The sequence below is a fragment of the Chanodichthys erythropterus genome, chromosome 15 (genome assembly GCF_024489055.1).
Source record: "Chanodichthys erythropterus isolate Z2021 chromosome 15, ASM2448905v1, whole genome shotgun sequence".
Taxonomy (NCBI): domain Eukaryota; kingdom Metazoa; phylum Chordata; class Actinopteri; order Cypriniformes; family Xenocyprididae; genus Chanodichthys; species Chanodichthys erythropterus.
The window spans coordinates 3122093-3145517 of NC_090235.1; the positions used below are offsets into that span (position 1 = coordinate 3122093).

Below are 23425 nucleotides of genomic sequence, written 5' to 3' on the forward strand. Positions count from 1 at the left end.
GGCAGCTGTAAGTCAACCACCATTATCGTCACAGGCATGATGTAAAATGTCTCTCTATATGAATCACGTTGTACTGAAAATGATGAGCGTTACGACTTCAATTCTCAAGTGATGTTTTGTACCGCTGCTTTTACACTTGTCCTAAAATCCATTTGGTGAATGCTGGCTGCCAACATCTCCATAAAAATACCATTTTTGAAACCTAATCTTGCTCTGCTCACTATTCTAACTGCACATTAAATTCAAAGCAATATGTGACGGACTCTATTCACAAGTGGTGACAGCTTCACATGCCTCTTAAAATTGCCAACACTTTAATTTGCAACATAAAATGCTGCTAAATTACCTCTAGAAACCTGTCCCTACAGTTTTAGTCTGGAATTAGTTTAACTGTTGATATTTATCAATGTAGAAAGGGAATGAGTGATGCTACACTACAAGAAATCTTTGGATGTCCAAAGTATTAATTATTTGGTTTTGGCATGCAGAGATAAGAGCTGAAATGACAAGTGTTATGTCCTCATATTTCAAAATGGAATTCTAAACCAAAGTAAGCTGCCTTTAGCTCTACGTCATTCACAGAAAACTGTCTTCTAAGACAGCATCTTAACTGAAACATCATACTGTATGTATGTGACGGATTTGAAACCCTCTAAGTAAGCAGTAATTCTGTGCAATGTGTGCCGCACAAAGTAGCACTACAACTTAGAAAGTTTTGGAAGATTTGATTTCAATTTGGACACTAATGTAGCAATTTCAGCTTAAAGAAATATTTCACCCCAAAATGAAAATGATCCCATAATTTATTTACCCTCAAGCCATTCTAGGTGTATATGACTTTCTTCTTTCAGTTCAACACAATCAGAGTTTTATTAAATATCCTAGCTCTTCCCAGCTTTGTAATGGCATTGAATAGAGTTTTTGAAGCTTCAAAAAGCACATCCACCAATCCATCCATCATAAAATTAATCCATACGATTCCAGCGGCTTCGCATTGGTTTTTTGTTAGAAAAATAACCATATTAAAAACTTTAAAATATGAATATTTTTCTTCCAAAAGCCCATCGCTTTGCTTTTGAAGGCATTTATTAACCCACTGGAGTTGTATGGATTACTTTAATGATGGATGGATGTGCTTTTTGGAGCTTCTAAATCTCAGATACTCTTCATTCAATGCCAGTACAAAGCTGGAAAGAGTCAGGATATTATTTAATATAACTTTGATTGGATGAAAGAAGAAAGTCATATACACCTAGGATGGCTTGAGGGAGGGTGGCTTCATTTTTCGGTGAACTTTATGTTTTTACATTATATTTATACAATTTATAAATCATTTATAAATATTTTAATGATACAAAATATATTAATATAAAAACATTAAATAAAATATATTAATTTCTCATAATATAATATTGTTGAAAAGCTTGGAGTCAGTAAATAACACACATATTCAACAAGGACCCATTAAATTGATCCAAACTGACTATAAAAACATTCATAATTTTACTAAACATTTTATTTAAAATAAATGCTGTTCTTTTGAACTTTCTATACAAAGAATCCTGAAAAATATGTATTACAGTTTCCACAAAAATTAAGCATCACAAATGTTTTCAACATTGATAAGAAATGTTTCTTGAGCAGCAAATTTATAATGATTATGGAGGATCATGTGACACTGAAGACTGTAGTAATGATGCTAAAAATGCAGTTTTTTCATCACAGGTTAACTGGGGAAAAAAAGCTAATATTTAACAATATTACTGTTTTTATTGCATTTATGATAAAAAAAAATGCAGCCTTAGTGAGTCTAAGATATTTATTTAGAAAACAAAAAATGAATTTCATATTGTGATGTTGTGGTGGAGAGTAAGAGTAGAGAGAGACTATTTGCATGCTGTCTTTTTTTTTTTTTTTTTTTTTAATACAAGGAACTCGGGATCATCACCAGAAAACTATGAAAATAAGGAAAATAAAATATGAAGAATGAACGAGAACAGAAATCTGAGAAATCAAAACATGGGTTTTTAAAATACTAGGAATGAAGGAGGAACGGAACTAGGAACGGTAATAAATTAATCAATAAACATGGAAAACAAACAAGGGCATAACTGAATACCCAGGCAAGGCTGGAAACAGGAATGAAACAAGAAATTGAAACCGAGAACACAAAAATATGATATATATAAACCGAGAACTGAAATATACTTAATATAAATATATCTCAGAGACAAGCAAACTGAGGAAATAAGTATTTATGTATCTTCATTGAGCATGTGCAAAACATCCTAAAATTGCTTTATTCGGGAAGGATAAAGCAGCAAGAATTTGACCAAAATGAAGTCTCTTCAAATCATAATGTTGCTGCTTACCTTTAGAAACAACTTTTGCAACGAGAGCTTAAAAATCACTTGTGGTCTAGTTATCTACCGTCTCCACTCATTTGATAAAAAGTCACACACAAAGCCAACCACTCTAGCTACTGGAATTAAGAGGAAATTCTGAAATGTTTCCCTGTATTGTTTATGAGTGCAAATGTAACTGACCCCATGATGTACATGTTTCTGCCACCAACAGCAGCCTACAAGGAGAACAGGAAGCCCGATAATGAAACGCATCTTAAAATAAAGGCCCTTAAAACCTCTGTTTCATTATGTTCAGAGGCACACTTACTGCTGCTTACTGCTTGGTCTCTCGGTGAGAGGTCGAAATGTTTATGGCTCTCCACAAATGGGCACCTGGCTGTGCCAGAACTGCTTCACAAGAACATCACACAGTTTCATGTTTAATTCATGAACACAGTGGTTGTGAAGAGCTCAACAATAAAGATTTTGTTTTTCCTGGCCTGTAATTCAAATTTTTACCCCACCATGAAAAAAAAAAGAAAAAAAAAGAAAGCAGCATGTCAGCCAGCTAATTAACTTCACCTTGGCATAACATTTTTAAAATCAGCAGAATTAGCAACAGTAAATGATAGGGCTGGGTAAAAATGATCGATTTCTCGATTTTAATTGATTCTCATTTTGAAGTACCAATACCTATTCTTAAATCCCAAGAATATTTGTAGTGCAACTCACATCTAATAAATCTAAATGAGCTTTGTGCGTTGTTACTTCTGAAACAATGTCTCAACTTTAAAATTCTATCAATTTTATTATGAAATTCAATCAATAAACATGCATGAACATCAGAAGGTATGTTGAAAGATATAGTACAGCTTACCAAAATCCAAGTAATCGCTCATTAGTGATTAGTGTTTCAACCATTAAAAGATGTCAATAAAACAGCTCATAAACAATTTCATCTAATGTTACATATGCCTCAGAGAACTCATTCAATGTCCAAAAACTCAGCCAGCTAGAAAAATGAACTTAGGAGCATTTTGATAAATATATGCACTAAATTGCATATTCGTTGTATTAACCTGTTCTCCAATATTTCATGTAGACCTATGTTTGAATAAATCTGTCATGTTTTTGTGACAGCCAGCATTTAAATGTTTATGTTAAAAAAAAATAAAAAAAAATAAATAATATAACATATCACTGAAAAAAAACCCAAAATTTCAAAAGTTAGTTTAAAAAAAAAAAAATAATAATAATAATAAAATAAATCAATAGGAATAGTTCACCCCAAATTTTTAATTATTACCATTCCAATTTTTTTTTTTTTTTCATTTTCTGTGGAACACAAAAGAGGATATTTTGAAAGTCTCTGGAGTCCAAAACTACATCGGATTATACAGACCCTATTGTATTGAAAGAAAATTGTAAAACAAACAAACACACAAAAACAACATTTTTAAAAAAAGATTATTTTTTTGTTCCACAAAAGAACGTCATGCAGGTTTTAAAAAAATATTTAAGTCATAGCTGAAGGGTTAATCAATCATTTACTACAGATCAAATCTCAACTCATCTCAAATATTAAAATAACCATCCATCCCTGCATGTCCAGCATTATTCGGTCTATGTTTAATGAAAAAGCTTATCTCAAATGGTGGTGAGGAGCTCTTGAGATACACATCATTCAGATATACAGTAAATGTCAAACCCTCTCCTTCGCTTGTTGCCATCATGGCTTGAGTTGAAAGATGAGTGTGTGTCTCAAAGGAGAGAGGTGTCACACTTCAGGAACACAAAAAGAAATACAAGTTCTTTCAGGTCTGCTCCAGCACCCACTGAGGGACACAAACATGCAATCTGAAATCTCTGAAGAGGTCGACATGGGAACGGCTCTCCTCAGAACCTGGAGCTTTGCAATCTGAGAGCGAGTGCACTCAGAAAAGGTCAGTATGTTTCGCTGCATCAATGTAAGTGATTTAGAAGTGAGAGGAAGAGAGGAAATGGGAGGAGGGGGGTCTACAGGGAATTTTATTCTATGGCAAAAGAAAACATTTTGAAAGCCTTTACAAAATGTACAGGCAAAAGTGAAATGTAGGATAAGAAGACCTATGTTGAGTTAAAATACAAAGGCAGGAGATGATGATTATAATGATGATTATTATTATATTAATAATACTTTTATTTTATTTTATAATTATTTTATCATTTTAATAATAATACTAGTTGAGTAAAATGCTTTGGATAAAAGTGTCTGCCAGATTAATATATGTAAACGCCTAACAATCAGTTGCCCGGTGTATTTTAAAGGATTAGTTCACTTTGAAATGAAAATTAGTCCAAGCTTTACTCACCCTCAAGCCATCCTATAGGTGTATATGACTTTCTTCTTTCTGATGAACATAATCGCAGAAGTATTAATAAAGATCCTGATGCATCCGAGCTTTATAATTGCAGTGACAAGAATCAATGAGTATGAGCTGAAGAAAGTGATCCATCCATCATAAATATGTGCTCCACACAGCTCCTGGGGGTTAATAAAGGCCTTCTGAATCGAAGTGATGCATTTGTGTAAAAAAAAATATACATATTTAACAAGTTATGAAGTAAAATATCTAGCTTCCGCACGAGCCGCCTTCCGCATTCAACGTACGCAGAAAGTGTAAAATTCTTGCAGTTCACAAAGCTTACGCTATGTCCTACGCCTCCCTATTCAACTTACAGAAAAAGTGTAACTGATGCGACACCAGTTTACACTTTCTTCATAACTTCAATACGGAAGGCGGCTCGTGCGGAAGCTATATATTTTACTTCATAACTTGTTTAAATATGGTTATTTATTTACACAAACGCATCGCTTCGCTTCAGAAGGCCTTTATTTACCCCCCGGAGCCATGTGGAGCACATATTTATGATGGATGTGGATGGAAGCACTTTCTTCAGCTCATACTCATTGATCCCTATCACTGCCATTATAAAGCTTGGATGCGTCAGGATATTTATTAAAGGGGTGGTTCAATGCGATTTCACTTTTTTTTAAACTTAGTTAGTGTGTAATGTTGCTGCTTGAGCATAAACAGTATCTGCAAAGTTATAGCGCTGAAAGTTCAATGCAAAGTTCAATGCAAACAGAGATATTGTCGTTTAACCGGTTTGGACTACAACGAGCTTCTTCCCGGGTTGGTGACATCATAAACCCTGCAAAACACACCCCCGGGAAGACGCAACAAAGTGGGCGAGGCCATGTCATGCAGCATAATGAAAGCGCAAGAAAGATAATAGATAATAGTCAAAAGATAATAGAACCCATTGTAATCTTTGATATGTTCTACACTGGATGCGGCGCTGAAGACAGCTTCTAGAATCTACACAAGTTCAATGCTGGATTTGCACAAAGCAAGGCTTTTACTGAAAGATAGAGCAGTTCCCACTTTAAAAGCAGAAGCTGCTGTTTATTGGCTTCAAACTGTAAGTACGTTTTATTGTTTGTACATGTCTTTTAAACGTATAGTTCTGTTGCTATTGTTTGGTTGCATCAAGGACATATACAAAGAGCAACTCGTTTTTGCTTCGCTAGCCAGTTATCTGTATTATAGTGCATACTTTAAGTTCTCCAACAAACACCAACAAACGTCTATGTTCATAGACAAACAGTTGTTCATGCCATAAATTAAACGCTACCTTTACAAAAATGCGACTACTCAGTCATGTATTTGGCTACAGTAAAGCTTTAATCAGGATAAAACTGTATATTGAAAGCTAACAAACAGCAGTGACAGCATATCTAAACACTTTGACACAAATACTAAATGAAATACCATTCTTAAACGTCCTTTAAAAGCCAAGATTGCGGCTCATTTGGGTCTGATTCGGGCTAAATTTGATACAGCAATATAATCAAATTGAGCTTACAATATAACCAAAGCCCACGTAACCGGTAACAAATGATAAGGGCCGTGCCGTTTCCGGACGCTTCAGCGAATCATGATGGATCTGGATTACACTGGGCCTGCTAACCAATCTGAGCACACTGCGTATTTCGGAGAGAGTGGCTTCATATCAGCAGGAATTCAAACGAGCTGTTCATATGACAGAGGAAACAGAGGTGTAGAATAAAGCTAAAATATATGAAAAATACAGCGTTTTCAAAAAAACAAAGCATTAGGACATGTTAAACTGCGCCCCAAAAACACAATCAAGCCTAGAAAAAGAAATATTGAACCACCCCGTTAATATTTCTGTGAATATGTTCATCAGAAAAAAAGAAAGTCATATACACCTAGGATGGCTTGAGGGCGAGTAATTTTCATTTCAAAGTGAACTAATTTTTTAAGTGTCAAGTGGATTTGCAACTATTTATTGGTCTATGATTAATATTCACCAGAAATGTTAAACCTACTTTAAATGGAATACAGGAGATGCACATATAACAAAGCAGGGCTGGACTAGCCATCAGGAGCATTCCCAGGAGAATTCCCAATGGCCTGGTGGACTGAATTGGCCTGCTACCCTGTTTCATTTTTTTTTCCAAAAAACTTTCTTTCTTTTGCAGAACATAAGATATTTTGAAGAATGATGATAACCATGTAACTGTTTGGATTACCATTGACTTACATTGCATGAAAAAAAAAATTTTTTGTCCGACAGAAGACATCATACAGGTTTGAAACTATCAAGAAAGAGAGTAAATGACAGAATTTTGATTTTTGGATGAACTATCCCTTTAATGCCCATTTAAAACCTATTATCATTGCATTATTTATGCAATTGTAATTGCACTGTTAATTCATTCATGCCACCTCTGAGCTGCAATAAACGGCCTGTAAATATTAAAACCAATTCAGATGCAGCTTCTGAAAAAAAAAAGGTCATTGTAGCATAAAAAATTGCATAATAAATTCCATGTTGAATCAAATACAATATTTCTATCTTAAGCTACTTTTTGTAATATCTATTTGATGCTTTTGTCATTTAACAATAATGATGAAAATATTTTTTTTGGGGTGTAACTTCTCAAACTTGATGTGCCATTGATTTGTGATTAATCAATCCATACATAAATGTAATTAATAAGGTGAAGAAAAAAAAAATATATATATATATATACATATTTTCTTTTTCTTTTTTCTTATAATTTTAATTAATGTATTTATATTCATGTATCTTCATTTAAATTATGCAAAATACAGTTAATTTTGGATCCAGCATCCATGTTTCTCAAAATAATTTATGCTGTTAACTCTTATACTGTTATTTTATGTAATAAAGACTAAAGAACTTCCGTGTTTCAAAAGCTATCATTTACTAACTATTCATAATCAGGTGTAATTAGGCTTTCATTCTGTCTTAACCATATACTAAACAACTAGAGTGACTTAACTTGATTATCACAGCTGTACCTAGAATAAAAATATTATTTGTGGAGTTTAGAAGGGAAAAATATTTCTTGCGATTAAATGAGATTTCTGGCATGAAAGACCTATTGAAATCTACAAGAAAGCCATGATAATATTACTGACTTTGCTTTCAGCCACTTCACGTTTAAATGACTGATCCCTTGATTACATGTCAAAGAGACTGTTAGCGCTAGATTGTGCCAAACCATCAAGTGCAGAAATGTTTCTTGCAGCACAAGATGCCAGGAGAGGAAAATCAATAATGCGCTTTTGTACGCACACTCTTAAAGCACAGCTTATTTCATCTCAACATGACAGCACAGATCACGAGCCTCTCATGGGAACTTAAACAAAATAACAGCTGCGTTAGGTCAGTAGCAATTTAAACATTGATCTGAAAGCAATGAAATCTTTAAGATCACACCAGATGAAGTTTTTTTTTTTTTTAACTACTGCCACAATTTTCTAAAATCAATTTTCTTGAAATCAGCCATTGCTATATAAGTCGTTATTTAGTTTTTTTGACCAAAAATATTCTTTATAATATTAATATTAAACAACTGTACTCACATGAACTGATTTAAATATGAGAGGAAGTGTCATTGCTCCCTATGCAGGCCTACGGAGCCATCGGAATTCAACAAAAATATCTTAAATTGATTAGATTATCGAAGGTCTTACGGGTGTGGAATGGCATGAGGGTGAGTAATATATGACATTATTTTCATGTTTGGGTGAACTAACCCTTTAAAGGCTTTATTGAGCGAAAGAACTCCAATCCCATGAAGCACTGCAAACAATAATAAAAAAAATAATGGAAAAAAATAAAACTTATCATTTTAAAGGTGTCATCAAATTTTTTTAATTGCCTATTTTGGGGCATCATTAACTATGCACCGATTCAGGGGCTGCTGGCCCTTTAAATCTCATGCTCCCTGCCCATCGAGCTCGCGACTGTATAATACAGAGCATTTTCAAAGTTCACACAGCTAATATAACCCTCAAAATGGATCTTTACAAAATGTTCATCATGTATGCTGCATGCATGCTTCGGGTCATGTGAGTATAGTATTTATTTGGGTGTTTATATGAGTCTGAACGAGTTTGATAGTACTTCATGGCTAAAGCTAACATTACGCACTATTGGAGAGATTTATAAAGAATGAAGTTGTGTTTATGAATTATACAGACTGCAAGTGTTTAATAATGAAAATAGCAACGGATCTTGTCTCCGTGAATACAGTAAGAAACAATGGTAACTTTAACCACATTTAACAGTACAGTAGCAACATGCTAACGAAACATTTAGAAAGACAATTTACAAATATCACTAAAAATATCATGATATCATGGATCATGTCATTTATTATTGCTCCATCTGCCATTTTTCGCTGTTGTTATTGCTTGCTTACCTAATCTGATGATTCAGCTGTGCACATCCAGACGTTACTGGCTGCCCTTGTCTAATGCCTAATGTTGATGTTGGGAACTCTCTAATGCATAATGTTGGGAACATGGGCTGGCACATGCAAATATTGGGGGCGTCTAGGGCACCTTTAAGTTGTGTATTATATCTAAGCAATATATTTTACATTTATTGCAAAATATAAACATATACAAATATTTAAGTGACTCCATTAGGTCATTCGCATTGCTTTATGGGAGTGAGCAAGCTCTGTGTTTTGCTTGTCACGACTCTGATTAGTGGAATGTTCTGTACAGCATCATGGGTAATGTAGTTTTTCCACCACACAATTCACCTGTTAAACATGATTATTTTAAAAATAAGCTGAACTCAACCTCTGAACACACAGTAGGTCTGTCTTTAAAAGTGTATGAGTTATCAATAAAAATCACCTACAAATTTCACCTATGGAGAAAATGAATGGAAGTTTTACGGCCAGAACCAGACTGTTGCACTCTATTGAATTTCTATGGCCTTACCACATGGGTGGGCTTCAGAGTGGCACAATCAAAGCGCATCAGTGTAGAGCTGTCCTCCGGAAACATGTCACAGTCCTCCAGTTCCTGGGCATTGCAAGGGGGCTTGTCCTTCTCTGGGTTTGGATTCTATCAAATCAGAAACAAATACTAACATTTTGGAAACTTTTCCCAATGCCTATATGATTTATTTTTGCTACTTTTCAAATATCTTATGCAGAAATTTTAGTGTCATTAAATCCTAAAGGGGTCATAATATGGGAAATCAAATTTGCCTTGATCTTTGTACCAATAAATAGAACCTATTATAATCACTGACTGGATACAGTATACAGATGTGCGTTCAATTACTCCACGCACTTGAGTCTGTTGACAACAGGCTCATCAAATGGAAGAGTGAAAGAAAGTTTGCTTTGTTTATGCTGTATCCATTAGCCAATCATAACACTGCTGTTTACTGACAAGTCTTAAAGGAGCCGCCCCTTAAAAAAATGTTCATTTCAGACAGAGGATCAGAATTAAGACTGGGAAAAAAAACAAAAAAAAAAAAACAACTTTATTAACATTATAAGTGAACCTCAAGAAACATAAAAAAATAATAAATCCATGTCATGTCCTCTTTAAATGAAGAAAATCCATCATAAAACTATGAATATTTGCACAATATTATTAAACATTTATAGATATGATAAATCTAAACAGGAGGTGAAATAAACAAATTATTTAAATATTTATTGTGTGAAAATTATTTATATAAATCTTCCAAAAAATGAACATCCATAGTCCCACAGCTGTGGCGTCATTCCCACCAAACTGAGCAATTTTGCCCCAACAAAATGTGTTTTAAAAAATAGTGAAAAAAACTGACCAGGTCCTCAGCAGTGAGATACGAGAGTTTCTGTTGGAGCTGCGATTTTTGTTCATCATTCATTAGATACTCTCCTCTCCGGTCCCCCAGAACCACCTCAGACCAGAGCGGGCCGTCACTTCGCTTCTGTAGACTGATCTCCAAACTGTACACACAAAAACTCCAAATGATTCCAGATAAACATGATTGAACATCTTTTCATAGGGTATCAAGAGAAAAAATAAAGGAGCAAAATGAAACTTCATCTTCATTACTGCTGGATGAAGTTTAAATGATTTCCTATTACACAGATGACTGAATAAATACACATGGTGTTGATAGTTCTGCCATTCATAAAGGACTTAATCTAAATTCATTTTGTTTTTCCTTTTGAACTCTGTGTACAAGTACTATTAGGAATGGAATATTTCCAATCTATTCAATTGCATCTGTTAAAAACAATTCCTTTCATATATTCCATTATATTGTATATGCCACTTAAACAAAGGCCGCTTTGGGTTCTCATTCAAATGCAAATGACTTACATTGACTGTAAAAACAACAGACAGAGAAAACATGTATAAACACTCAAAACAAACCCCAGACAGAGTCCGACTCACACACTCAAGAGCACAAGAGGGGCCATCAGGGGCCTCTTATTAAAATCAAGGATTTAGAAACATAGACGAGAGGACAGAGAACAATGCGGAGGGAGGGGCTGTTTGCATCTCCGGAGGAGGTGGTGAGTGAGCGAGATGTGAGATGATGTTTATTAGAAAGAGGAAGGGACAGCGGATGAAGGGACGGATGTGGAAATTCACATCAGATGAACAACTAATGCTCTAATCATGTTTTTGAGAAATGACTAGTTCGTAAAACCTTTCGAATCTTGATACATGTGATGAATGTGTACAGAGGCACAGTGACAACTCACACCTCTCATAAACATAAAACAATGTGGGCGGTTGTTCTCCATATGCGCTGCTTCAGCTCAACATTTGCCAAAATCCTCTTGTGTATATCCACAATATATTTAGCCTTTATCAAGACAGAATGTAGAACTTCATAAGTATTAGTAACGTTTTTGGCCACATGAGAAAACTGTTCTTTAAAGAAAATTCTGCCGCCATTTATTAACCCTCATTTTGTTCCGAACACTTTCTTCAGTGGAAGACAAAGGAAGATGTTTAGCAGAATGTCCAGGCTGCTCTTCTCCATATAGTGACCAAGGACTGTCCAGCTTCAAATAAGGACATAAAAGTAGTCCACATGACATTAAGAAAATTTCCAGTCGGGTCAGTAGTTCAGTTTTATTTGCCCTGCCAACTAGTCTCCACCACAAAAGAATGTGATTTAAAAATTTAAATATTAAAATTTAAATATGTTTTTAGTACATTAATGGATCTTGAGAGAGGAAATGTCATTGCTGTCTATACAGGCCTCACTGAGCCATCAGATTTAATCAAAAATATCTTAATTTGTGTTCTGAAGATTAACGAAGGTCTTACGGGTGTGGAACGGCATGAGGTTGAGTAATAAATGACATTATTTTCATTTTTGGGTGAACTAACCCTTTAATTAAAACAAGGGAACAAACTAATTAACATGATATTAACTAATTAACCACAATATAACTAAAACAAGGGAACAAATAAATAAAATGTGGCCACAATTTAAGGCAACTAATTAAGGGTGCCATCAAACGTTTTTTTAAAAGATGTAATATAAGTCTAAGGTGTCCCCTGAATGTGTCTGTGAAGTTTCAGCTCAAAATACCCCATAGATTTTTTTTTAATTCATTTTTTAACTGCCTATTTTGGGGCATCATTAACTATGCACCGATTCAGGGCTGCTGGCCCTTTAAATCTCGTGCTCCCTGCCCATCGAGATTGCGACTCTATAATACAGTGCATTTACAAAGTTCACACAGCTAATATAACCATCAAATTGATCTTTACAAGAAAGAATGAATTAAAGAATGAAGTTGTGTTTATGCATTATACAGACTGCAAGTGTTTAAAAATGAAAATAGCGACGGCTCTTGTCTCCGTGAATACAGTAATAAACAATGGTAACTTTAACCAACAGTAGCCTACATTAGCAACATGCTAACGAAACATTTAGAAAGACAATTTAAAAATATCACTAAAAATATCATGATATCATAGATCATGTCAGTTATTATTGCTCCATCTGCCATTTTTCACTGTTGTTCTTGCTTGCTTACCTAGTCTGATGATTCAGCTGTGCAGATCCAGACGTTAATACTGGCTGCCCTTGTCTAAAGCCTTTCATAATGTTGGGCTGGCATATGCAAATATTGGGGGCGTACACCCCGACTGTTACGTAACAGTCGGTGTTATGTTGAGATTCGCCTGTTCTTTGGAGGTCTTTTAAACAAATGAGATTTATATAAGAAGGAGGAAACAATGGAGTTTGAGACTCACTGTATTGTATGTCATTTCCATGTACTGAACTCTTGTTATTTAACTATGCCAAGGTAAATTAAATTTTTAGTTCTAGGGCACCTTTAATAAAACATGGTCACAAATGAATAAATCATGGGAACTAATTCAAAATTTGTAGCAACAATTTCTCACTCTGTAACTTATATTAAGTGTTCTTAAAACATTACAGATTTTTTTTGCTTTCTGATACTTCCAAGACAATCACCTTTAAGCCATTTTTTCAATTTCGACAAAAGCTCATCTATGTTAGTCAGCTATGTAACATGAAAGCTACGACTAAGAGTTATTTCTGTCTAAAGTTATCCCTGTCTGTTCATCATGCAACATTTTTGTATAGCTTTAGATTTAGATGGCTTGGATTTCAGCACGATTCATAACGTCTACTTTTTGGACTTTCACACATTATTATGTTCGTCCAGGCTTGGTAGTAAAGGGTGATTTATGAAAAACGTTGGGAACAGCATAAGGGTGAGTAAATAAAAACAGAATTTTCATTTTTGCGTAAAATAAATCAGTAAACTCAATTTGTTGCTCCAACTTCCTTTTTACCTCTTGTCATCTTGAATGGTCCAAGTGCTGGCCTCAGGATCTACAGGAGCGAACAGTTGCCCATCCAGCAGCGGTGCATAATCTCCTACTCTGACACGTAGACAATCAACGGTGAGCTTGAATCGGATGTCATCTTTGGTGGTGCCTTCAGGTAAACGCACACAAATGGTCACATCCTCTTCAGTTTGCTGCCAGAAATAGATGGGATCTGTGATAGAAACAATAGAAGAAGTGACACCTGATACAAAGCAGATGTTTACGGATGAATGCATAATTAAATTACACCGATATCTGGTAGACCTTCACATGATTTTTTTGCTGAAACAGGTAAGAAACACTACAGGCAAAGTATATCTTGAAAACAAATCTAAGTGATAAAATAATGAGACTAAGCTGTATTTCGTTATGCAGCGTTGTCTGTTCAATTCCATTGTCTATTCCTTCCATAACATCATTCAACCATGGTGAACTATGTGCGTAATACAAAGTATGATGAGTTCTGTGGCTTCTAGGTCACTGAGACACTACGGCAAAAGGTGACAAATTAGACCATGAAAACCGGTGTAAATGTGTACCTTTATTTAGCAATGGAAATCAGAAATACAGTACATGTGCCCTTACTAAAATTCATTTGTTGAGAAAATTAAGCCTTTTCTACATGCTGTTGAGTTCTTATGATGTAATGACTGTATAGCAACACAATCTTAAATAATAAAGAACACAAGAAGTCATCTTTGGATCAGATTTGGATTCTGTAAGAGTCAAATGAGGTGGTGAAGCCTAATAGTTAAAGCTCAAACCCCCATCATGGACCTCAGGTTGCTCCCGAGTGGACTGTAGTAATTGTGTACCAAAGGTCACTTCAGATAAAAGTATGAGCTAATTGACAAATTAGTAATTAGACAGACTGGACAACCAAATCAGTTCTAGACAATTACACGCTTTCCCAGAGTTATAGCTATAAGCAGAAACTACAGGAGTCAAACACACCTGTGCACACAAACTGAAAGGTTGATTAGATCTGTTTGGTTATTATGGCAGTCATGTTTTGAGTTTAATCATTCATGTCTGAGTTTCTTTGTTAGTCTTCTAGGTTAATTAGTTCTGTCACCCTCTGTCCCCTGCTTGTTTGTCACCATGGTTTCTGATTGATTTGAGTATTTTATTCAGGTGTGTCTTGTTAATTTGCTTCTTTTGTTTTCCATGTATATAAGCCCTCAGTTTTAGTTTGTTCCTTGTCCAATATTAGCCTTGCTTACGCTGTTTAATTGTTTATGGATTGAAATAAAACTTCTGTGGATCTCAAGTCCTACTTCCAGCAAGTGTTTCTACTATTCATAGGTTTCAGGCACGTGATTTTTTTGCTACGGCCGCATAGTGTCTCCTTGGTGATCGGAAAGATGTCACACACTAAAATAGAACAACTCACCACAGACGAGAAGCAGCGGTATTTAAAGAAAATAGATACTTTAGGATTAGACTCTTATTTACTATCAAGCACACTGCTGACTCCACTAAAGTCTAGTAAAATCATGCAGAATTTTAAGTTTTCTGACATTTACATCTATCTCATACACTGGTGAAGCTCAGAAACCCTACGATAGCATTGCTGAGGATGTTCAGCGTTTGTGGGGATATTGTAAAATGTTAAATCCATTTCTTTGTGATCAGCCCACAGCACAGAAGATATATGGCATGTTGCAATTTGATCCTACAAATGGTAGCTGCACCACTGTGTGACATCACATGAAACCCATGACTACAGTGTGTGTGTTTTTTTTAAGGTTTATTATAAGGGTTTAATCAGTAGGTAGGAGCAATTTAGGAGGTGTATTCTTAGAGGTATGTGGCAAACCTTTGTGTCAACATATAGTACAATACAGTTCAAAATTTTGGGTCAGTAAGTTTTTTTTGTTTTGTTTTTTTTAAAGAAAGAAAGAAATTAATACTTTAATTTTGCAAGGAAGCATTGAATTGATCAAAACTGACAGTAAAGACATTAATAATGCTACAAAAGATTCATTTCAAATAAATGCTTTCTATTCATCAAAGAATCCTGAAAAAATATATCACGGTTTCCACAAAAATATTAAGCAGCACAACTGTTTTCAACATGGATAATAAAGGTTTCTTGAGCAGCATATCAGCATATTAGAATGATTTCTGAAGGATCATTTGACACACATGTCTGCTGAAATTTCAACTTTGCCATCACATGAATAATTTCTATGTTAAAATGTATTAAAATAGTTATTTTAAATAATAATTAAACTCCACAATATTAAACAGGGTTCCAACTCTTTTTCAGCTATTTTCCAGGACTTTTCCAGAACATTTTCAATTTTACCACAACGGGAATAAAAGTCTGGTGGAACCACGTACTAAAGTAGCCTAATATATTGCTCTTCAAGTCTGTTAAAGTCATAGCTACAGTTTATTGCCAGGACTCAACTATAAAATCAGTTTTTAACATGAGCTCTTAATAATACATTATGACTATGGAAGCTTGTTTCTGATTAAAAAAAAAAAAAAAAAAAAAAAAAAAGGTAATTGACACTTTATCTCACAATTCTAAGAAAAGAATTAAGAATTGCAAGACAAACTCCAGAAAAATGTCAGAATTGCATGATATAAAACCTTTTTCTTTTTTTTTAATTCTTAAAAAAAGAATAATCATACATTATGACAAATTGTTCTTGTTGCCAGAGTCAATCATTGGAACTATTTTTATTTGAAAATAAAAATATTAGTCAAAGACAAAGTCAGTGAACAACAAAGAAATCCATAACACATAATAAAATGTGTGGCGGGTCTATTAGTCTAAATTTACACTTACTGCCAAAAAATAGATGTGTGCATTAAGTTTTGGAATCATTGTGTCTGCAAGACAGACTTTTCAGGATAAGACTCCCACACCTTACTGCCAGATAAATTCGTTTTGAAGATAAATTCTTCAAACAGTGGTACAAGAGTATATGGTGCAGGTCCTTCAAGAGTCACTCTCAATCTGTCTGTCTATAAAGCCTATAAAAATCGTATTTTACTACAATTCAGTATGTGATTCTTAAATGTTTTTTTGTTTTTTGTTTTCTTAAGGATTCTTTAGCTAACTGAGATTCTGACACCTTGCACTTCTGGAGACTCCAGGTAGGTTTCAGTTCTGGAAAATGGTGGTGCTGGAGACTAAAGGGTTCATGATGGTTTCACACTTAATTCTTTACTTTAATTCTTAATTCTTTTGCAGTTAACGTGTTTTTTCTTCTCCGCCTGTTTTTGTCTGACCCAATGTGCATTTTGCTGTCCATTGGTCATGCCTTAACTGCAATTTTAATATTGCATCCTTCTCATGGGCATTTATTAATTTTTGACCTTTCTATCTGAGTTAAATCTCTTTTTTGGCTCATTTTATCTGTAAATGAAAACATACCTAATAATTCTGCACACCTGATAAACACCTAATAGGCCAGTGATACACTCTTTGTTCTCGACTAAAGAAAAATCCAAGAACTTTTAAAAAATAATAATTTTCCAGGACATTTTACATTTTCTCTAATTTTTCATGTGTTTTCCAGGACTGGAAAATTTGTCATCACTTTTCCAGGTTTTCAAGGTTTTCCAGAACGAGCGGGAGCCCTGATTAAAGGTTTAGTTAAATAGAGACTAGTTATAAAAGACAGGTCTGTCATTAATTACTCACCCTCATGTCGTTCCAAACCGCAAGACCTTCGTTCATCTTCGGAACACAAATTAAGACATTTTTGATGAGATCCAAGAGGTTTTTTTTTTCATTTCCCATAGAAAGCAATGAAATTACCACATTCAAGGTCTAGAGAAGTAGTAAAGACATTGTTAAAATAGTCAATGTGACTACAGTGGTTCAACCTTAATGTTACGAGAATACTTTGTGCACAAAAACAAAACAAAAATAACAACTTTATTTAACAATTTGAGCTGTTGTCATACGCAGTTGATGTAGTGAACGCAGTGCAGGCTTCCGTGTTCTACATCCGAACGCCGACTCATTATTGGCAGGCTCCTGCATCAGCATCACACACATGCGTTGTACTGCTCAGGTGTATAGCGTCGGCCAATACTGAGCCGACGTTCTAACGAAAACACGGAAGCCTGCACTGCTTTTACTACATCAAGTGCATATGACAACAGCTCAAATTGTTAAATAAAGTTATTTTTGTTTTGTTTTTGAGCGCAAAATGTATTCTCGCCACTTCATAACTTTAAAGTTGAACCACTGTAGACATGTTGACTATTTTAACGATGTCTTTACTACTTTTCTGGACCTTGAATGTATAATTTCATTGCTTTCTATGGGAGATAAAAAAAATAAAAAAATAAAAGTCTCAGATTTTTTTCCAAAAAAATATCTTAATTTGTGTTCTGAAGATGAGTGAAGGTCTTACGGTTTGGAATGACATGAGGGTGAGTACTTAACGACAGAAATTTCATTTTTGGGTGAACACTCTTTAAGTTGTTCTTATTGTATTTTTGATCAAAAACGCAGCCTTGGTGAGAGTCTTCTTTCAAAAACATAAAAAAAAAAAATCTTACTGACCCCAAAATGTTATATGGTTCTATACAAAACCAATATATTAAAGGTGCCTACATTGCATCATAATAGTACTTACACTTCAAGAACCTCACAGATGTTACAAAGCAAAGGGTGAATTCATTAACAATTTGTATTAGAGTTAAGCGTTTAAAAGAATTTTAATAGGAGACATGGTTGTGCCCATTCCTATTGATCACACTGGCATCCAGATGATGTAGTTGAGCACACTTAGCATTTTAAAGAGCTGATTCAGGTATCTGGATCACAGTGATGGATTGATGCTGTACAATCCCAGTAAAGTTTGCCAAATCATGTTAATCTGCTGCATCCTCCAAAACTTACAGTAGCACTCAGAACAGATCTGCAACATGGGGAAAATCGCACAACGCAAATTGCATTTGGCACAGATTTTTGGCCGTGTTTCGCATTTTAACTGGTGATAAAGCATACAGCAAGTGCTAATATACAACACTACAAGCAGGCTCAAATTCATTCTTACTAAATTCCTCAAAAAAGTTTGTGGCAGTTGATCTCTGAACTTTATTTCCTCATCCACCTCTGTTTTTACCTTCGGTTTCTGATTAAGAGTCTCACCCACGCACAGCCTTGGCTTTTCTGGCAAAACCTTATTACTGAAATTGGAACAATTTTCTCAAGCCATAATGCTGCTTTAGAGAGCAATGAGGACTGAGAGCAGTATGCTCATTATCTTCTTTTGTTGCAGGTCTAGTCAACTTGCACCTCAACCAGAATCTTGCTAAGCAAAACAGGATAATGAAGAGAAGGGGAAAGATGTTTCGTGACACTGCTAAATCACTCCGACTCTGTGTGCATAAAGGGGACATGTCATGGAAAAAAGGATTTCGCTCTTTTAAAATAAGAGCTTGACTAAATGTACTATGTGCAGACATGATGCAAAGCTCTTTCCCAAATCCAAACAGCAAAAATGCCTTGTTTGGAAATATGGGGTGTGTCGTCACAACCACGAGCACATGTGTCTGTCCACATATATATGAGTATTCAGCAACTTCTTTTACACTGATGATCTACAGCAGTGTTTCTCAACCTGCTATGATATTTGCCAAAATCATATAAATTTTTTATTGTCCAGAAAGACTTCTAATGCACACTACATTGATCACCCCACCCTCTGATGACAGTGTTCAACGTATAAGCATTGGTTTGTTCATTTACCCTTAAATCAACACGCCATCAACAGAATATCAATGTCTGGTGTGCGTGGTTGACCATTAATAGTCTTTTGTGGCTAAGGAAGGTCGACCTCTCTTTCTGAAACAAGCTAATGCACCTCCATTTTATCCACCTACCAATGGAGTCTCTCAGGACTCTCAGCCTCTTAAAATGAGAGAGAGAGAAAGAGGATGAGGCGAGATCACTCCTTTATGTCACAGTAAAAAGCTCAAAAGGGTGTACAGGAAACAAATGGCCTTTTAAAAGTTCCCTCTCTCAGGTTTTCAGATGATTAATACAGGTGTTAGAGGGAAAAACAGGAAATGAGCAAAAGAGGACAATAAGATGAATTTAAATATAAATAATTCCTGTCGATATGCTTGGAACATTTTTGTTGTATAAGCTTTTGGTGATTTTAATCATTGACTAATTATGTTTGCTAGAAAGAAAGAACTCAAACACACAAAAACTCATTTAAATGAGGAAATAAACAAATATTTGACCAAAAGGGACTCTAGCGTCCAAGTCTGAGCACCACTAATGAAGCAATATTTGCAATTAGCACTCTCTGACATAAAGAAAATGTCAGATGCTAATGAAAACGAGGTACTGGTTAATTTAATGTGCCAGAACAATTTCATCACAGAATATATAAATAAACATGAACTGCTTATCATGACAGGATTCAACATACAGTATGATATTGTAGCATGAAAGCTTGCTGTTATTTAAATCTCGTTGTCATATTGAAAAGATGAAAATGTATTCCGTTCCAAAGTGTCATGCAGCTGCCCTATATTTACATAAAACAAACCTGCCTACTTTACATAAACTTTCTTTCCAAAATAGTAAAATGAACCCAACTGATGACCACTGCAATACAGAAGTGCATGGTCCTCTCCAGTCCTCATCATAGTGTATTTGAGGAATTCTATTTGAATGATTCTTTCTGATGTTTCTATGGATACAGCAAGCCTCTGATTCATTCCAGGAAAGTGCGCTTCCCCAAGACTGCAGCACTTGAGAGTTTCTAGTTTGATTGGTGACTACTTCAGATGTCTCTTCTTGCAGGCTTCTAAAATTCTGTCAAAGTGCACCTAGAGCGGTGGTGAAATTTTACTTTCCAAAAATTTCCTGGAACTATCTCAGTAACAAAACCAAAACTATAGCTGCAAGCACCAATTATGAAGATTCAAGCACTTGAAACACATTCGTAAAAAGATTAGCAAGCCGGTAATCAACTTGATCATAGATGGAAAAGACCATTTACAACCAATTTACCATAGGAAATATATGTTTTTTAAAGGTTTTTAACAGTTATCATTATTGAAATAATCTTCAATATTTAACAAATGATTCCACTGACAGCGGCAGTCCTAGATGCAAAGTTGCTCAGAATGAGGAGTTCTACCAAGTGGTATGAATGTCGTGCGTGTGTGCGAAAAAGTGTGTGATATACAATCATTTACGCACATGAAAAACACAAAGGTGCCCCTCGGAGGCCGACTTCTTTTGAATTCCTCACAGGCCTCTAGGGCCAAGAGTCACACAGACCCAGCAAGTTTCATTCTGATTGGCCTTCATAAACCTTGTCTGATAGTTGCTCAAAATTCATTGGCCGCTGCCGGCTGTGTTTTTCAAGATACGCGGATGTCCTCAAAGACAGTCTTGGCACCTTGGACAAAGACACTGCATGCCAATTTTCAAGTCAATCAGACTTCGGGTTGCGCAGTTATTGCCATTTGTATGTTTTTTCCATGTTATAGAACCACAGAGTAGCCAGTCGCCACGTCCTTTTTCGCACGACCCCACAATAAGCTCTTAAATACAGTATGTGTGCAGTGTTTGGTGAAAATATCTTATACCATTCACGAATTATAGCCATTTCAAAATACCCCAAAATTTTGCAAAGAACAAAGACAAAAATCATTTGTGTATCTCTTTTGCAAGATGGCGCCAGCGTGTTGCACGGCGAGCCGTCTCTCTCTGTTTATGTTGCCCGTTGTTTGTCTCCTCGGTCTGTTGCCTTGTTTGCTGTTACAGCAAGTTACTGCAGTTCTTATTTATGATCGACAAACTCTACTGGATATTCACGACTCAATGGCTAATTTATGCACCTGTAACTCGGGTGAAGGGAGGTTTTTTAATCTTCCTCCTAAGTCGCTGTTGCAGATGGATGTTTGTTGCCTACCTGACTGTGTTTTTAATAAAAAGAAACGTTATAAAAAGTGAGGCAAGCGTGGTGGAGTGGCAGTTCGACTGAGGATGAGCTCTGGTAATGCCCTGAAGTCCAAAAGTTTGTGGATTACGGAGTCTCCTAGTGCCATCAGTTTCAATGCGCGGCCTTCCCTTTGGCGTATTCTTCACCCTAGGGAGTCATGGCTCGTTCCGGTTTTCCCGAACTCGCCGAGTCCTCTCGCCAGCAGGGAATCGAGGAAACCACGCACCGTCGGGAGAGGAGTAAATGTTTGTAACCTGAGAGCCGTGGATCGCCTTTCACTATCAAAGACTAGATCGTTTGATCAGACGATGCGAAGCCAGCCTTCGGACTTGGTGACGGTAAAGATGGCTTTAATCAACACATGATCATTAATTAACAAAAATTTTATAATCAATGATTTTTTCGTATCTCCAGATCATTTTTTATGACGGAAACTTGGCTTAATATTGGAGAATTAGACCCAGTTATTGAAACATCTCCCTGTGACTGTAACTTTCTTAGCTCACCGAGGACTGTGGGCAGGGGAGGGGGGGTAGCCACAATTTTTAAGAAGCAATTTAATTGCCGTATTTTACCTGTGGAGTGCTTTACTAGCTTTGAGGTGCAGTTGTGTCAGATGGACTTGATGTACCCTATTTTTTGTGCACTTATTTATAGACCCCGCAACTATAATAAGCTTTTCTTGAAGGAATTCTCTGATTTTTTGGCTACAGTTGTGCCTAATGCTGACAGACTCTTGATTCTTGGTGATTTTAATATCCATGTGTGTTGCCCTGACAAGCCATTAGTGTCCGAATTTTTACAAATCATCAATCATCAATCAAACTCCCACATTTCCTGAGGCATCTCCTGCAGTTTGCAATGATTTCAGAGTTTTTTTGTTACAAAGATCCAAAATATTCACTCTAACATTTCAAATTCTGGAAATGCATATTTTTCTGATCACTGCAACGTAGCCAATTTAACTAGCTTTGAGCCTGTGTCTTTATCCTATTCAATAGATATTATTCACCATATGAAACCGGCAACTTGTTCTTCTGATCCTATTCCCTCATTTTTTATAGTGAAAGTATTGGACACTATTGGCCTGTGTATCCAGTCTATAATTAATAGTTGTCTTACTAATGGCTATGTTCCATCATGTTTTAAACATGCAGTGATACAGCCTGTGCTTAAAAAGGCTTCCCTAGATTCACTGGTTTTAACTAATTATCGTCCTATTTCTAAGCTTCCTTTTCTTTCGAAGGTATTGGAGAAGGTTGTTTTTCATCAACTCTCTTCCTTTTTAAAAAACAATGACATATTAGATAGGTTTCAGTCAGGGTTCAGAGCCAAGCACAGCACAGAATCAGCTCTCTTGAAAGTGTTAAATGACCTTTTATTGGCTGTTGATTCTGGAAAATGTGTCGTTTTGGTTCTCTTGGATCTAAGTGCAGCCTTCGACACTATTGATCACTCTATTTTATGAAAACGTCTTGAGCAGTATGTTGGCATCAGGGGAACAGCTTTAAACTGGTTTACATCCTATCTCAGGGGAAGAACTTTTTCTGTAGAAATTGACAACTTCACTTCCTCCTATGCTGCATTTACATGTGGTGTTCCACAGGGCTCTGTCTTAGGCCATGTTTTTTTTTCTCTCTATCTCCTTCCATTAACCAATATTTTTCATAAGCATCAGATTCCATATCACTGTTACGCAGATGACGTACAACTTTATCTTCCAGTTAAGCCTGGTGAAAATACATCTCCCCAGTCATTATTTGAGTGCTTGAGTGAAGTTAAAGGCTGGATGGCAAAAACTTTCTTCAGTTAAATGATTCAAAGACTGAAGTGTTAGTTTTTGGACGCCCGGACTCAGCCAATATCCTCTCTCAAACTTTAGGTCCTATAACTAACACTGTAG

At 35.6% G+C, this 23425-nt stretch overlaps 1 protein-coding gene across 2 annotated transcripts in view; it reads right to left on the bottom strand.

Moving 5' to 3' along the window:
* nudcd1 (NudC domain containing 1) overlaps nucleotides 1-23425 on the bottom strand; it is a 33873-nt gene that overhangs the window by 1778 nt on the left and 8670 nt on the right. For both annotated transcript variants that reach the window (XM_067411968.1, XM_067411967.1), the window contains exons 6-8: nucleotides 13544-13751; nucleotides 10548-10692; nucleotides 9683-9808 (exon numbers count right to left, since the gene is read on the bottom strand). In XM_067411968.1, the coding sequence (XP_067268069.1) occupies nucleotides 9683-9808; nucleotides 10548-10692; nucleotides 13544-13751 (479 nt within the window). The remainder of the gene's footprint in view (nucleotides 1-9682; nucleotides 9809-10547; nucleotides 10693-13543; nucleotides 13752-23425) is intronic.